The sequence below is a fragment of the Nymphalis io genome, chromosome 26 (genome assembly GCF_905147045.1).
Source record: "Nymphalis io chromosome 26, ilAglIoxx1.1, whole genome shotgun sequence".
Classification (NCBI taxonomy): Eukaryota; Metazoa; Arthropoda; class Insecta; order Lepidoptera; family Nymphalidae; genus Nymphalis; species Nymphalis io.
Window position 1 is genome coordinate 1,085,916 of NC_065913.1, and position 17,533 is coordinate 1,103,448.

Here is a 17,533-nt window from a genome sequence, read left to right on the forward strand (position 1 = left end):
TTAAGAAAAGAAAAACATTGAATAAATTTATCAAAATCGAGGTTGGACGATGATAAAAAAGTAACAGAATACGAAAATGATTTTTTTCTGTCTGATATCAGATTAAGCCGAGATGGCCTAGTGGTTAGAACGCGTGAATCTTAACCGATGATCGTGGGTTCAAACCCGGGCAAGCACCACTAAATTTTCATGTGCTTAATTTGTGTTTATAATTCATCTCGTGCTTGACGATGAAGGAAAAAAATCGTGAGGAAACCTGCATGTGTCTAATTTCATTGAAATTATGCCACATGTGTATTCTACCAACCCGCATTGGAGCAGCGTGGTGGAATAAGCTCCAAACCTTCTCCTCAAAAGGGAGAGGAGGCCTTAGCCCAGCAGTGGGAAATTAACAGGCTGTTACTGATATCAGATTTGTGTTATGGTTCAATTCTCTTTTTTTATTGAGTAATTTAACAGAAGGCTGTTATTGTGACTTAACTATAATAGTTAGACATATAGCCTCCGAACTTTTTTGTGGGTGTTGATGAGTAATAATAAAAATGACCTCCAGACCGATTTCGGCCACGGCGGCCAATCTCAAGAGAGATTAGTTAATTACGCAGGAGATATTATAGTGCACAAGTGTGTGTGCAAACACAGGTGCACTCTCTATTCTCTAAATCTCATAATCCGATGGGACAGCAATCCGATAAGGCCGGAAAGAGATCAGGCGCAGGACCAACGGCTTTACGTGCTTTCCGAGGCACGGGAATGTACACACTTCCAACTTCCAGACCCTGGGCTGCTACTAAGAATTTTCTGACATAACTTTTTATTGGCCCGACCTGGGCGTTGAACCCAGCACCTCCGGGTTTGTAGCCTTCAACATCAAGCCTCTAGACCAACGAGGCATTCAAATGATGATGAGTACTATAAACATGTAAGACATTATTTTGGGTATCATCAATAGTTTTCGTAGCGCACCCCAAATAATGACATTTATAGAAACAATTTTGGTGCTCTGGGTACATTTCTGAAATTATTATTATTAGGAGTTTCTAACTTTTTTGGAATAAATTACTCGGTAATAATGTAGCTTACAATAACAGCCTGTTAATGTCCCACTGCTGGGCTAAGGCCTCCTCTCCCTTTTTGAGGAGAAGGTTTAGAGCTTATTCCACCACGCTGCTCCTATGCGAGTTGGTAGAATATACATGTGACATAATTTCAATGAAATTAGACACATGCAGGTTTTCTTACGATGTTTTCCTTCATCGTCAAGCACGAGATGAATTATAATCACAAATTAAGGACATGAAAATTCAGCGATGGTTGCCCGGGTTTGAGCCCACGATCATCGGTTAGGATTCACGCGTTCTAACCACTAGGCCATCTCGGCTTATATATAGTGTAGCTTTCTGTAGGTGAAAGATTTTCTAAAATCGGTTAAGTAGCTTTTGAATTTAGCCATTACACACAGACAAAAAAATATAATATTTTCATTTCATAACATAATAAATAAGAGTATATTACAAGGATACAAAAAATAAGCATTATTATTATTAAAACATTTATTTAAGACAAAACCTAAGCTAACAATATCACAGTCATGCTTTTTATTTATTAAAACTAATTAAAAGTGAATTTTACATAAAATAATAACAGCCTGTTGATGTCAGTGGGACATGGAATGGGCTAAGACCTCCTCTCCCTTTTTAAGGAGAAGGTTTGGAGCTTATTCCATCACGCTGCTCCAATTACATAAAATAAATATATGTTATTATAATTATATAAAGCGAAATATTTTTATAATATAACAATTGTATTTAATTACATAACCTTAAATTTTAAATATTGCAACGCAACGTGAAATATGAGAAAGTGTCCTGAAGTATCTCCTGGGTGATCAATGCAAAACTGAAACTATAAGCCATACAATAGTTGAAAAGAGGCTTTCGTTCATCTCAACTTCATTAAACCCAAAAGATTAATTCATTTCAAGATTTCTAATCAATATAGTCATGGAATGGGAAGAATCCGACATAACCGGAAAGAGTTCAGATGCAGGGCGGCTTTTTCTGGTTTATATAAAACTAATTTCTGCCCGTGACTTTGATCCCTGTGAGGGGGTGGAAGTTGTAAGGTATCCTATGTACTTTTCCATACCATGGATAAGTGTATGCTAAATGTCATGATCGGGTACGTAGTTAAGCGTAACAAACATATAAACAAATACTATAACAAAATAGACGCAAGGGCAAATCAATGTACAATTTAGGAGTCACTTGATTGCATTATGTGTGCTTTTGCGTGTGTGTTTGTTTGTGTAGATTACTTTAGAGTATCAATCAGATGTATAATCTATCAACACTTAAATTATTTTGTAAAGAATAATTGTATTAATTAATATATAATCTATACATAGTATAAATATTTATTAAAAAATAATTCGACAACAAATCGAAATAGTTCCAAAAATATCTTTGATGACTCTAACAGCCTTAAGGATGGAACATACTTGCGCAAGAAATTCTAATGCGGCATTTATAAGGCATTGGATACATTTTCATCTCTACGATATCAAATGCTTCTAACACCAAACTTGATCGCGCTAGTGTGTTCGATTCCTTAAATGTCTAGTTCCTTACATAGCTTAAAGTATGTTTCAAATTAAGTAAAAGTCGTATTGACCCCTTCCGAAGTATACATAGTCTGAACACCACTTTCTAGCTTGTAAATCTGTGGAGCAACATGCTGGGTACGCTAGTTTAGACTTTGTCAGCTTGGCACATCTCTGGCATAGATCTAGGAGCTCGTCCTGGAAATAAAGACGGGCTGTGATAAATTTTTAGAAGACAAATTTGATTCAGCAGTGATATTCTGTAAGAACCCACTTCGTTAATCACCCGAGAAATATTGACAACCGACTTATGGTGAAATACTATTTTGATGCGTGTATTCTTGAAATATTATAACTATTATGGCCAATGTCGCATATCACTTTCTGATAAATATGATAACATTTTGGATACTTCGATGAAATTTGTCAAGTTGACTTTTTTATGATATAGGTTGGCGGACGTGCATTAGGGCCAGCTGATGTTAAGTGGTCACCGTCCATAAACATTGGCCATGTAAGAAATATTAACCAATCATTACATCGCCAATGCGCCACCAACATTGGGAACGAAGTTGTTGTGTCCCTTATGCCTATAATTACCTAATTATTTAGTAGATTCTTAGTACATAAATTGATATCGACTCCTCAAAAATAGTAAGCAAAATTTATATAAGGTAACCAACTATAGGTATTATTAAAAACATATTTGTTTTTATTTCATTTTTCAATAATAAAACTTTAGGAACTGCTCAACTTAAAATTTCATGTTATTAGGTAATATTGTAATATAACAGCTCGGATTTCATTCCCGGTTCTCCCGTCGTTCTTACAGAATCGTTCTTAGATTCTTGATTGATCAATAATCAATTCTATATTGAATATCATTTAGTATTAAGTTGAATGTATTTTTAATTCTGAATATTAACTTACGTCTGTATGACATTCCGCTGACTCTGTGAACACGCCGCTACCGGGCGCCAGCCAGGGTGGTCGCGCATTTGATTCTCGGATGACAGCCGCTATACACATCAATATAAGAAGCGTCACGATACCGTTTTTCTGTGAACAAATTATATAAACTAATCAAAATATTTACAGTTAAAGACTAATTCCTCAAAATGAATACAATTCACTTTATATGAGAAATACAGGTTAAGCGTTTTTACGCTTAACCTGTATTTCTATATAATAAAAATAATGTTATTTATTAAAGTAACAGAGACTTAAACACAAAATTACAAAAAGAAAACGGTTTTAAGTTAAGGAAAATAATAAAAGACAATAAACATTACCTAATACTATTATCTACTATTTACTATTACTACAGTATATAAGAACTACGTAAGTCAGACCTCAAGCTTCAATATCCTAAGTTATAAATGATATTTAAAGTTGTTATAAAATATTTTATGTTGTTGTAAATAAATTTCAAGACTGATCATTGAGTTTGGCACTCATTTAGATCTCACTTCTTTTGTCGTTGAAGTCAACAACCAAGGCATATATCATAATATTGAACTTGGCTCTTATTTCACATTTATGTTTTTGATGGGATAAACTTTAAACTTAAATAGTTAGTCTTACACAATTAATCTAATTTGTTCGATTCACAACAATGTTGCGGGTAGAGGAAAAAAAAGTGAGTGAGTATTACACATCGTTTAGTACGCAAGTCCATGGTAATTACAATTTTATATTGTAAATACTCAATAAATATACTTCTTATGTATGTTTTACATCTGAATATTTATATTAATAAAAATTTTGAAATACGTATATTTTAATAAGTCGATGACGGGGAATTGCATTTTCGTTAAAACCTAAAGAAATGTTTTATTTTGAAATCATTACACTCCATTGTTAGACAATCGTACGATATTCATCCAAAGTCTAAAAGTATTATTTGTAATATAACACTTTATGGGAGCTGAGGTCCAGTGGCTAAATTGCGAGAATCTTAAGCAGAGGATTCGAGTTAAAATTGGGGCAAACACTATTCAATTCCCATCTGTTCAATTTGTTTTTTGTTGGTAAAGAAAACTATTTAAAAAATCCACCCGCATTAAAGTCACGTCGGTGAAATACGCTCCGAAGATTGAGAAACCTTCTGCCCAGCAGTGGGACATTTACTGCCTAACTTCACTTAAGTCAAGTGATATCAAAATGACCGACATTTCATAATAGTTGCTATGGTTCCGTCAACGATGACGTCACTTATTATATAGTTATCTTGTATGTTATCTCCAAGATATAAACGGTTCATTAACAATTACGCTAAAACTAAGAGACCAGCTACTTAAACAAACATTTGATTTTGTTGAATCGTTATAAATTTAAAATCAATCATATTATATTCCACTAACTCCACGGTTTTACATCATATTTTATTAATTAGCGTTATTTAACAATGTTTCTTGATATGAGAACCTCTGAATTTGACAACTTTAGCCCTATTGGTTTTCTATTGACGTGTCAATAGAATCCCGCTAAATGATATATCCCACTGAATTCAGGTACACTCATTAAGCCTTAATAATCTGTGGTTAGTGTGATAGAACCTTTCTTAATAAAGTGGCTTTCCACCGCTTTTGTTTTAAATTGGTCATGATTCAGATATCCAGAGACTAGATTCGGATAATGAGGCTGTGAAATTATATAATAATAATATATCCTTATTCATAAAAGAGGTTGAACATAATAAATATTACAATTCGGTTTGGTTTAGGAAATAAAATAATCTGTATTGAGGTGTAACAGTACTATTAAATTTATATTTTTTCTCTCAGTTGGTATATGACTTTTATCCAACATTTTAATTTATTCATTCCGCAGTCTCGAATGGTTGTCTGGAAAAATCACTTACACATGTGGTTAAGTCCATCTTTGTATATTTTACAAGATGCTAAGTCTTTGTACGAGCTTGTATGCGTAGGTATAACCAACTCATCAGATATTCTATTGCAAAACACGAGTATTATTGTGTTCTGGTTTGAATGTTGAGTAAGCTCATGTAACTACATGTAAGAGGTACAACTTAGTTTCCAAAGATGTGGCGCATTGGCGTTGTAAGGGATGGTTAATATTTCTTACAATACGAGTGACTGTAAACTGTCCGTATTCATGCAAAAAGGAACCAATAGACAAAACACATTTCTAAAATATTAATGGTTTCAAAAAAAACAAGTGCAGCGGCCAGCGTCGTAATATATATATTAAACTATTTATATAAATTTGTACTCTACTCACTACAAATTACCAGATAATTACGAAAACATATAAATTTTTACTTTTTTATTGATGGTTTTTCGCATATACAAAAAGGTAGGTGACCACTTCTATAAAAAATAAAACATAAGTTTACTCACATAATCTATAAAGATATACGACAGCGAATTCTAAGACTTTATAACCAGAAGAATACACCAAGTAAATATTTCTTTATTGTCCTGAACCAACCAAACAGCTAAAGCTAAACAATAAACACATATTATTGATAAAATTGTAAAGTAAGTAAGTAACAGCCTGTAAATGTCCCACTGTTGGGCTAAGGTCTCCTCTCCCTTTTTGAGGAGAAGGTTTGGAGCTTATTCCACCACGCTGCTCCAATGCGGGTTGGTGGAATATACATGTGGCATAGTTTCAATGAAATTAGACACATGCATGTTTCCTCACGATGTTTTCCTTCACCGAAAAGCACGAGATGAATTATAAACAGAAATTAAACACATGAAAATTCAGAGGTGCTTGCCCGGGTTTGAACCCACGTTCATCGGTCAAGATTCACGCGTTCTTACCACTGGGCCATCTCGATTTTTTAATTGTAAAAGTAAATTCAAAATATTATAAAAGTACCCTCAAATGATTTACGAATGTAACAATAACGTCACAAGTATGTTGTCCAAACAATTACATAATCAATCAAATTTATTACAATTGATAAAACAATGGGAATGATAAGTTAGATATTTAGGTCACTGTTGTTTTCAATATGTACCATTATAAATAATATTGGGTCAGCTATGACGCTAGCTTGTGATAGAATGATTGTGAAACAATCGTCTATTGTACTTGTATTATCTTGAAGGTACTGCCCTAAGGCGAATTGGCGCGAAGATCGTGAGTTCAAAACTGGACCAGCTTCAGTTTCAATGTGTTCAATGTTGATTTAAAATTTATATCGTGGTGTTGGAAACTTGCATGTTGATTGTGCGCTATAAAAGGCGTGATGATCTGAACTCTAAAACTTCTTCTTATAAAAGGAACTGGAATGGAAATGGACCACCTGATGGTAACCATTCCTTACATCGCCGCCAAACTTGGCAACTTAGATGTTATGCCCCTTGTGCCTGCAGTTACATTCACTCACCCTTCACAGCGAAACGCAACAGTACTAAGTGTTGCTACTAAGCGGTAGAATATCTAATGAGTGGGCGGTATCTACCCAGATGGTTTTGCACAAAGCCCTACCGTCTAGTAAGAGGTAACTTGTTACCTCAATTACAATTTTATCAGTTATCGTGAAATGTTTTAGACCTCTTTTTGTTCCATATCTCATTTGAATAATTGTTCATTGATATATTTACCTAATTTAAAAGTCAATTTTAAAATTTTTAGCTCATTGATAACTGATATCGTAAGATTACATGTAACTTCCAAAGCTTTGATAATTTTACTTAATTTCTTAATGATCGATCAGGTCAAAATCTTACTATATCCAAAAGACAAATAGCTTTGCAAACAGATTATAGAATTGTCTGATTATTTATGTTTAAATTATTTAATTGAAACGCTAATCTTTCAGCTCGATACATTTACCCCACGATAGGAATTAATTGATCAAATTTGGCAAATTAGTTAATTAAGACAGATTATTGCGGTTGCTATCAACACTCGATTTGCTCAATATCTTGTTGGTCACAACAAAAACTACTATCACAACAAAAGGTTAAGAGAGATAGAAAGTTTTGTTAAATGGTACCAGAATAGGGACTTTTGAAATTATCTTCTCTCCAGCGCCATCTAAGTTGTAAATAGTCATTACAAAAGTTCAAAACGCATAAATTTCTTAAAACTTTTGCAGGAAATATATTAGGATTGTTATCTTATCCTAGGTTGGTGAAGACGAGCAATATTAAAATTGCTTCAACCACCTTACGAAAGTGACTCTGTCTGTCTGTTTTGCTTTCACGGCTTGACCACTGAACCGATTTTGATGAAATTTGGTATGAAGCAAGCGTGAACCCCGAAGAAGAACATATGCTTCGCTTTTATAAAACCCCTACCATACCTAACACGCAGGAGAAACCGCGGGTAAAGCCGCAGGCAAACACTGGAAACTTTATAATATGAAAAACCAAATATTTTATCAAAAAGACACATCACTTCTTGAAAAGATAATAAAAACTTCAAGGAATTTCTTCACCACTACCGCTATTCCATTATCATTATCTTATCCGAACTAGACTTTTAAAATTAAATCTGATATAAAAAAACATGAATAAATAAGACGTTACTAGATATGCGTTAATAATACTAAAAATGATAAAAAACAAGGAGTTAGTATTTAATTAAGATACCTATGAAAATTGGTGGAAAAAGTATCTACTGGGTTTCTTGCCGATCTTTTCGGTAGCTTTACATTTAGTTGAATTTTTAAATGATTTATATACATGAGTTTATGATTTGAAAGCGCTTGTTTGAGAATAAAGCCGATTTAAATATCTTTAAATTATGCGCTTAATATTATAAGTAGGTCACCAATCTATAGTCGAAATGGTGGTCCACAACCGTTCGGAACAAACATGTTAGTCCCTTGTGCCTGTTACACTAGCACACTCACCCTTCCAACCGGAACACATCAATACTGAATATTGCTGTTTATCGGTAGAATATCTGCTGAGTTATATCACACTAAAGCTCAACCACCAAGTAAATTAAATCAGATTAACATATGTATACATATAATTAAAATGTTAATAAAACAATGTTTGCGTTGATGTTTCCAATCTGGACCACACAAAATATCAATCACTCTTAAAATAATTGAATGTAAATCGCATATTATTCATTATAATTTATAGTATGAATTTATTATCTTTGACAAGTATTTGACGATAAAAGATTTATTGCTGAATAGTACTATGCGAGTACTATGATTTGATAAAGGAAATTAGGCCGCTGGGCGTTCTACAACATTGAAGCCTCAACAATAAATGATAAACTTGATTGATTGAAGCGTTTCATTAAATTTCGCTTTTGCACTTTTTTATTAAAAGTCTTTTAAGCTATCCCTATAAGGATATTTAAGTATTTGTTAAGCTGGACTTATAGGGATAAGTTATAAAGATGTTAAAATAACGAGTCTTTGGGATTGCATTTGGTACGTTAAATATAAGTTATTTTTTAAGTAGTAAATATATTTTTAAATTGTTTAGGGCGTTAAAAATCATCTTTTTATGATGCAATGGTGAGTGTTCACTACCATTGCAATGGCAAAGTATGGTATGGTTATAGTTTTATGCCTATAATTAAACTGTCTCATTCACTCTTTATACGGGAACACAACACTAAGCATCGCTGTTTGGTGGTAAATCACTTGATTAGTGGTACTTACCCAGATAGGCACCATTATATACTATATATCTATATACAAGTGAGTGCCTCGTTGGTCAAGTGGCTTGGTGTAAGGCCGCAGACCCGGCGATCCTGGGTTCAATTCCCAGGTCGGGCCAATAAAAATAAAAATTTATTGGGTTTTTCTATCAGAAAATTATCAGTAGGCGCCCGAAGTCTAGAAGTTGAAAGTGTGTACACTCCAGTGCCTCGGAAAGCACGTAAAGCCGTTGGTCCTGCGTCTGAGCTCTTTTCGTTCGTGTCGGATTGCCGTCCGATCCGATTATGAGAGTTAGGGAATAGAGAGTGCACCTATGTTTACGCACACACTTGTGAACTAAAATCACCTGCGTAGTTGGCTAATATCTCTTAAGATTGGCCGCCGTGGCCGAAATCGTTCTAAAGGTCTTTATTATTATTATATACAAGTAATAGCGATTTCATCTTAAAAATGATATCACATATAATGATTAGGTATTAAGACTATAAGATATAATAATCAAATCTTACCTCTGAAATCACAATCACATAATCTACATCATAAGTTATGTCTAATACAAAATTACATCATATTTATGTCAAACAATAGCAATAATTATAAGGAATTACTGATATTCCTATTTACCTCTCCAATTACGAGTAAAACTTTTTGAGTGGGACGAAAACAGCCCATTGGAGTCAGGATCTAACCTGCTTTTACATTAACGACTGTGCTATTGACATTTCAATAGGAACATTATATGTATGTTACAAGTGCTATGAGAAAAGGATATTTTGAAACTGTGTTACATGGTAGTGATTATGTGTAGTATCAAATATAAAAAAAATAACTTCAAAAATATGTAATAAGTAAAATATCGCGCTCTGAAAAGTGCGAAACGGGAAAATATTCTTCATAGAAACAGCCTGTGATTGTCCCACTTTTGGGCTAAGGCCTCCTCTCCCTTTTTGAGGAGAAGGTTTGGAGCTTATTCCACCACGCTGCGCCAATGCGGGTTGGTGGAATACACAATATTCTTTGTAAATAATTATTTTAATTTCAAATATAGATCACCTTTCCCTAAGGAACCTTAGATATAAATACATTTTTAGAGGAGGACCAGCGCATCTGTTCGCGACATTTAGTGCACAAGTGTATGTGCAAACATAAGTACACTCTATTTCCTCACTCTCATAAACCGATGGAACGGATCCGGCACGATCTGAAAGAATTTAGACGTGCTTTCTGAGGCGTGATAGAGTACTTCCAGCTCTGACTGACTCAACTAATATTTTTTTGACATTCTCCCGAAACTGGGTTAAAACCTAAGGCCTCGGGATATGCCCTCTTATGAGCTAGCCTATTTGGTCTGTAACTAATGAGGCAGTCAAAAATGTACACATATTCAGTATCCCACCAGAGAGCCATATTATTTAAGGAAAAACGAGTCGCGTGATCAAAAACATATATATTCCTTATGTAAACATATAACTCGTGCAGATATATAGTTATCATATATATATAGAAATATCTAGTGATAAATAAAATTATAATATCATAGTGACATATCAACAAATAGTTCAGTCTGGTCATTGTAATGTCTGTGTTTATGTTTCTATTACTGATAAATATATATATGCGTATATTTATGTGTTAATACATAGATTGAAGGATTGATTATTATATAATGTCATAAGATATCAGAAAAATCAACAGTATATAAATAGACCGACACGATACCTTTATTGTTCAGTCAAAGGCTGTTAACGTCCTATTGCCGGACTGAGGACTCATTTCTCTTTAAAAAGAAGGTTTTGAGCTGATTCTACCTCGCTGCTCCAACCCAAGAAATTAGTCACGTGCAAGTTTCTCACAATATTTTCTTTCACCACCGCTTAAGTACGAGATAAATCAAGCGCATGAAAATTCAGTGGTGCTAGCTTGGGATTGAACTGGCGACCATAGGTTAAGATTCACACGTTCTTACAACTGCAAGAGCAGTAAAACCAAATAAACAACTTTGACACCGATATCATTCCAAGCTGCCGCCACCAGCGGTATGCAAACGTCGCGTTTGGCACTATAAGCCAGCAGATTGGGGCGGTATGCGCGATTACTATGCGTCAGTCCCTAGGAAGAAACGTTGCATCAGTGGGAATGACCCGACAGCTAGTGCCGCTGCTGTTGCTGATGATATCATGTTGGGAATGGAATACTACATTCCTAGCTCAGATCTCATCAGTAAGGATACGCGTAACCGTTGGTTCACTCGTGATTGTGCCGATGCTGTATCATCTAAGCAGGCGGCATATCGCGCGTAGATCAACGGCTGCATTAGCGGGGCATCTAAAATTGGCTCACTGAGAGCAAACTACAACAAAAACTCCTTCGCATCCCAGGTGCTCCCATAATTTCTGGCGTCTGACCAAGTCTGTGCAAAACAATTTTTGCCAACCTTCGCTGCCACCGCTCAGAAATCCGGACAGATCGCTAGCTCACAGTTCGTAAGAGAAAGCCGATCTCTTGGCTAAATTCTTTGCCGATAGCTCCGTGATCGATGATTGTAGTGCGCTGCCACCAACAATACCTTCATGTGGCTACACGATGCCTGACATCAAAATCAGGCAACGTGATGTGAAAGCTAGTGGTCCCGATGGAATACCAGCCATAGTGCTGAAGAAGTTCGCGGCGGAGCTGTCTCCTGCGTAAACGCGCCTGTTTAAACTTTCTCTCTCTTCGGGTTGTGTGCCGGAGGCTTGGAGAAGAGCTAATGTGCAAGCTGGCTCTCGATATCACAGTCTAACTGTGGCATAAATTCCATGAGAAGAGGCATCTAGCGGGCCGGCAAGGCCCCGGCCGGCTAATGCAAAACATTCTTCCCGACTGTACTGGCCGTAGTTGCAAGTAGACTCTATGGCCACTAACCATCAGGTGACATTTGCCCTCCCGGAAATAGGAAAAAAAAATTGGGCACCGATATCAATTGACGCGATATCATTGGTCGAGATCTTGTATAATCTATGATATTCAGTATGGATTCGCCAAAAAATGGCGTTTTCAATGTCCGCGAAGTTGTAATAGGGACTTCGGAAGTTAAATTAATGTGATTTTACCTAGTAAAGTGGAATAGTGTTGTATTATAAATAAAGGTAAATTAATCATAATTATGCAATTTGTAAATCTACGGTTTGTTAATCTTTACTCCTACTCCAATTGGAATAGGATATAGACTCAATATGAAAATCTATTTAATCTCTGTTATTAACCTTGTCCAAACCAGAACTCTGTACCTTTTAACTACTTTTTTCCCTGGAAAAAGGCATATACGCGTTTCCCCCGCATGAGGGCTACGTAGGAATCGCCGGCGCTGAAGGTATCGCAAAATCCCACACGGGCATGTGGGACTTTCCGTTTGTCATCCGTTGTCATTCGTCATAGAGCGAGGGGGCAAACTTGGCGGGACGTGCTCGCCTGGCAAGTTAATAGTTCCCCAATCAGGCACATGATATCCGGCGGTAACGATTCCGTAGCAGAAGCGCCATGTGTGCTGAACTTCCCTCGCACACCACGATACGGGCGCCTCCACGGGTCAGTGTTAAGGCCCATCAGAAGCTCCTCCATTGCTCTCTGCTTGGCACACTTATCGTCTGCTGCAGCTCGTTTTTCAACTGGCGATAAGCGGCCCACAGCCATCCCTCCAAATCCGCGTCGAGGCCGTTGCGCCTGCGACAGCGAACGTATGCCCTCCGCACCCGGTTATATGTTGCCCGCAGCTCCACTAATTCGGGCGACCACTAGTACACCTGATGGCGCGGTACCCTCCGCCGGGTCCCCGGCATGGCCGCAAGGCACACCTCGTTAAAGCACTGCGCATGCGGTCCGCCATCTCTTCGACAATGGCGCCCTCCATCCTTCCCGCGGTACCCCACCGTGTGGACGATGGCAGCCTCCTTGACCAGCTCACGATTTAGCTGACCTAGAGACCACCTCGGGAGCTAACTACTGCCTTATGCCACTATATGTCTTTTGTCTTGTTAATTTAACAATTCATTATTTACATGTTTATTATAACGAAGTTACCTGACATAGGATCTACTCACCACGTAGCCTTGTGGCGTGTTGTCAAAAAGTGATTTAATTAAAACGAAACCATAGACAATTTTGTACTTTTTAATGATTTAACATCTTCCTAACACATATGTTCATTCAAATCAAATAGCCAAGCCAAAGATAGTGCCAGTGACACGGGATCTAAGATGATTTAAGCTGGAATACTGTGTGGTACCACCCAGTTGGGTCTACTTTTTATCTTTTTTGCAAGTTTAGCATGACTTACTAATAATTACCTAATTATCCTTAATACTCGATAGGATTTAATTACAGATAACAAATCGATCGTATAATCAATCGATTTTAATATCTTCAATTTTATCAACATACTAATTAAGGTAATTACACGTTTATATGTTTCATTATTTGATAAAACGAAAAATGTCTGCTGGGTTTTTAAATTGACCTTTGAATACTAATTACGGATACAATTCAGTACGGATTATATTCAGCAAGTGATCACCACCGCCAATTCACTTAGGTTTTGTAAGAAATATTAACCATCCCTTCGTTATAAGCATCGCCACTGTGCCACCACCCTTAGGAAGTAAGATGTTCCCTTGTGTCTGTTACACTGACTCACACTTCAAACAATACACCACTGTATACCAGATAAAATCTACTACTAATCTTATCAAAAAATCGTTAAAATAAAGGAGCTTTTTCTAATTATCAATTTCGCAAGACTGGCATTGCTAGGCTGCCTACTTAATATAAAAAAAATTAAATAAACAAATTAAAGACAATTTTGTGATAAAGAAAATTCACAATACAAGTGTATGTTTATACCAATATTATTATTACAATTGTTAATATGCATTAATATAATTCTAGTGAATACTTAGAAATTAAGTAACGCAAAGAGCATTTGACGTTGTTTGGACACACACCACTGCACATTCTGTATATATCCTACTACTACGCCTAGCTCTTTTTAGATGGTTTGCAGCTTATCACACCACGCTATTCCGATTAGGGTTGATGGATACACAGGTTATATTTGACACGTGCAGGCTGATTGAATTCGCCGAGGTTAATTATAAATATAAATGACACGCAATCTTCGTTTATATTTATATGTTCTACATACTGGACCATCACGACTCATTTTTAAAAATTAATAAGATATATTTTAAGAAAAGCGGCGAGCAAATTGGCCCTTTAATAAGTACAAAAAAACAGCAATTTATAACATCAATTCGGCTTCTACCACAGGTTCCACAAAATCGGTTATGATGTTAATGCACTGGCTCACTCGCCGTTTAAACTGAAACAGCAATACCAAGTGTTGCGTGCGTACGTAAAGAGAGAAAGAGATAGAGATTTTTTCCGTGTATTGTGTTTGTTTCTATGTAGACTAAATTGCAAATTTTCTTTTTCTTTAGAATACTTAGTACATACAGAAAAATGTACTGTTATGTACATATTTTGTGTCCTTCAAGTAATCTTATAAATGTTAATAAATGAACTGCGAAGTATCATATTTTTAATACATACCAATTTCATATTAATATATTTTTGTATAGTTACATAAAAACTGTAATTTCAAAGTATTTGGCTAAGATTCAAAGCCTTGTAGGGACGAAGAAATTGCGATTTGAAATTTTTAGAATTTTAATAACGCTCTTTTGTGTTTTTATTGCGGTGTCGATCAGCACATAATAAAATGGTCGTATTACATAAAATAATTGTTTACAAACATTCTGTAAACACTGTTATAACAGTAATAAGTCTGATCGCGATAAACTCAAAAACTACGGAACGGATTTTCATACGGTTTTCACCACTGGACAGTGTGATGCTGACGATGAAGGTTTACGTGGATAATTTATTAATGTTTTGTGTAAATATAAGCCGAGATGGCCTAGTATAGTAGGTTAGAACGCGTGAATCTTAACCGTTGATCGTAAGTTCAATCCCGGGCAAGCACCACTGAATTTTCATGTGCTTAATCTGCTTTTATAATGCATCTCGTGCTTGACGGTGAAGGAAAACATCGTGAGGAAACATGCATTTGTCTAATTTCATTGAAATTCTGCCATTGGAGCAGCGTCGTGGAATAAAACCAGAAGATTTGGAGTTTATATTATTGGAGAACCTCAAAAGGGAGAGGAGGCCTTAGCCCAGCAGTGGGTCATTAACAGGCTGTTACTGTACTGTAAAATGACTAAAATAAGACGATCGATGTTGAAGCTGTCGGAAAAAATCATCCGACTGGGAAATTTACTGGCGTTCGTCGCGTTAACTATTAGTATTATATATATAAACGTTTTATGTATATCTTTATTCAACCCGTACAAAACCGATGGGTAGCTAATACATAACAAAAAGCGCCATATTTTATCATTTAGTATAATTTAATATAACATTGTATAATAGTTGATTTTCAGGCGTATATTTAAATTTAATTGTATTTAATGAAGATATATATGTAATTTAGTTGGCGGAAATACTAACTGTTAACTGATTCTTAATTCTTGTCAATCTTCTCGGATTGGGTAAACTTCTATAAAAACCTCCAAACTCCAAAACCCTTCAACTCTTGAGGAGATTTGAAACTCATTCCACATACAATGTGCATTGGTTAAACATGTGTTATAATTTCATCCGACACATAATTAAGCACACATGGGTTTGAACCCGTAATCTTCGGTTAAGATTCACATAATCCAACCACTGGATATATAAATGTATCTAATAATATAAATAAATACACACCTGTAAACATTGAGAGTAAGTTTAAAAAAACAGCGTGATAACCTCAATCGTTTTACGAATAAATGTCAACTTGTTTTTAAAAATTATATCATGTCATTATATTGTGTCAGACGATATTCTACTCTTGATTTGCATATAATATTTGGTATTTGATATATCAAAGTTAACATTTCATTTAATATTTAATTATTGAAAAAAATACACAATAATTTTACTTTACTTTTCAAGTAATTCTTCTCTTTACTATATACTTTATAAAAAGCTTAGATTTTACTTTTTTAGCCGATTTATTTAGTTAACAAATAAATAAGTATTGGTCTTAATAATTAATAAAAATAAAACAACTATAATATTAATATAATTTTTTAATTTAAATTTAAATTAACTTATTAATATTATTATTAAATAATAATTAATAAATATTAATGAAATAAACCTCTTTTGAACAATATGAATTTAATTGATTAATATTATATTGTTTTATATTTTTCATAAATATAAAAAAAAAATAGTAATATTAAAAAACAAAAACTTACCATAGATAAACAAAACGCGGCCATTTTGAATGGAACACTTCCGCCCACAAATAGCACTGAACTATAAAAAAAAACACGGTCTGTCTGTCTAGTTGCGCGTGTTGACTGGGTATGCTCGCGTTAGACAGGCGTCGGCCATAATATCTGTATTTGCTCCCTTATCTCGGAAACACATTGTCTCCGCGTGCTTCAGTAGTGATCCAGATAATCTGCAAGTATTTTTCATAGCGTCTCGCGTTTTGAACTGTGACGCCATCATCAGATGTGGACGCCAGTTTTTTTTTAAAGTTTTTGACAAATATCTGTGTCACTTATTTTATCGATTGACGATTTTTTTTCTTTTAAATCCGCATTAGTCAAGTGTTACCATTACATTTCTGTATCAACAACAACTCCTTGTAATTACCGACAGCAAGTCGAAAATTACCAATATTCGACTATTATTTAAAATCATGGTAACTTCATTGTGGTACCACTAATGGAAGTATGTAATATTTTATAGGGCTTTTAGTGTCTAGTTAGACAGACGACCTTAAAAAGGTGACGGGCACCAACTGGATGCGGAGGGCGGAGGACAGGGAGCTTTGGCGCACCTTGGGAGAGGCCTGTGTTCAGCAGTGGACAACGATTGATTGATTGATAGACAGACAGGGATATGGTCCACTTGATTTTAGGTGGTCAATACCGCCTATAGACAAATGCCATCGCTAACGCGATGTAAGAAATATTAACCATTCCTTACATCGCCAATATGCCACCAACCCTGGGAACCTTTTTTTTTATAGAATAGGAAGGTGGACGAGTATATGGGCAACCTGATGTTAAGTGGTCACCAAACGCCTTTGACATTGGCATTGTAAGAAATGTCAACCATCGCTTATAGCCAATGCGCCACCAACCTTGGGAACTAAGATTTTATGTCCCTTGTGCCTGTAATTACACTGGCTCACTCACCCTTCAAACCGGAATACAACA

At 35.5% G+C, this 17,533-nt stretch overlaps 1 protein-coding gene across 1 annotated transcript; it reads right to left on the minus strand.

Moving 5' to 3' along the window:
* Positions 1-1,541: 1,541 nt before the first annotated feature.
* On the minus strand, positions 1,542-16,699 carry LOC126778610 (uncharacterized). The gene is made up of 3 exons (XM_050502300.1): positions 16,559-16,699; positions 3,533-3,661; positions 1,542-2,800 (listed from the first exon to the last, which is right to left on the minus strand). Exons 1-3 carry the CDS (start codon positions 16,580-16,582, stop codon positions 2,648-2,650), a joined length of 306 nt encoding a protein of 101 aa, XP_050358257.1. The 5' UTR covers positions 16,583-16,699; the 3' UTR covers positions 1,542-2,647.
* Between the last annotated feature and the right edge of the window lie 834 nt (positions 16,700-17,533).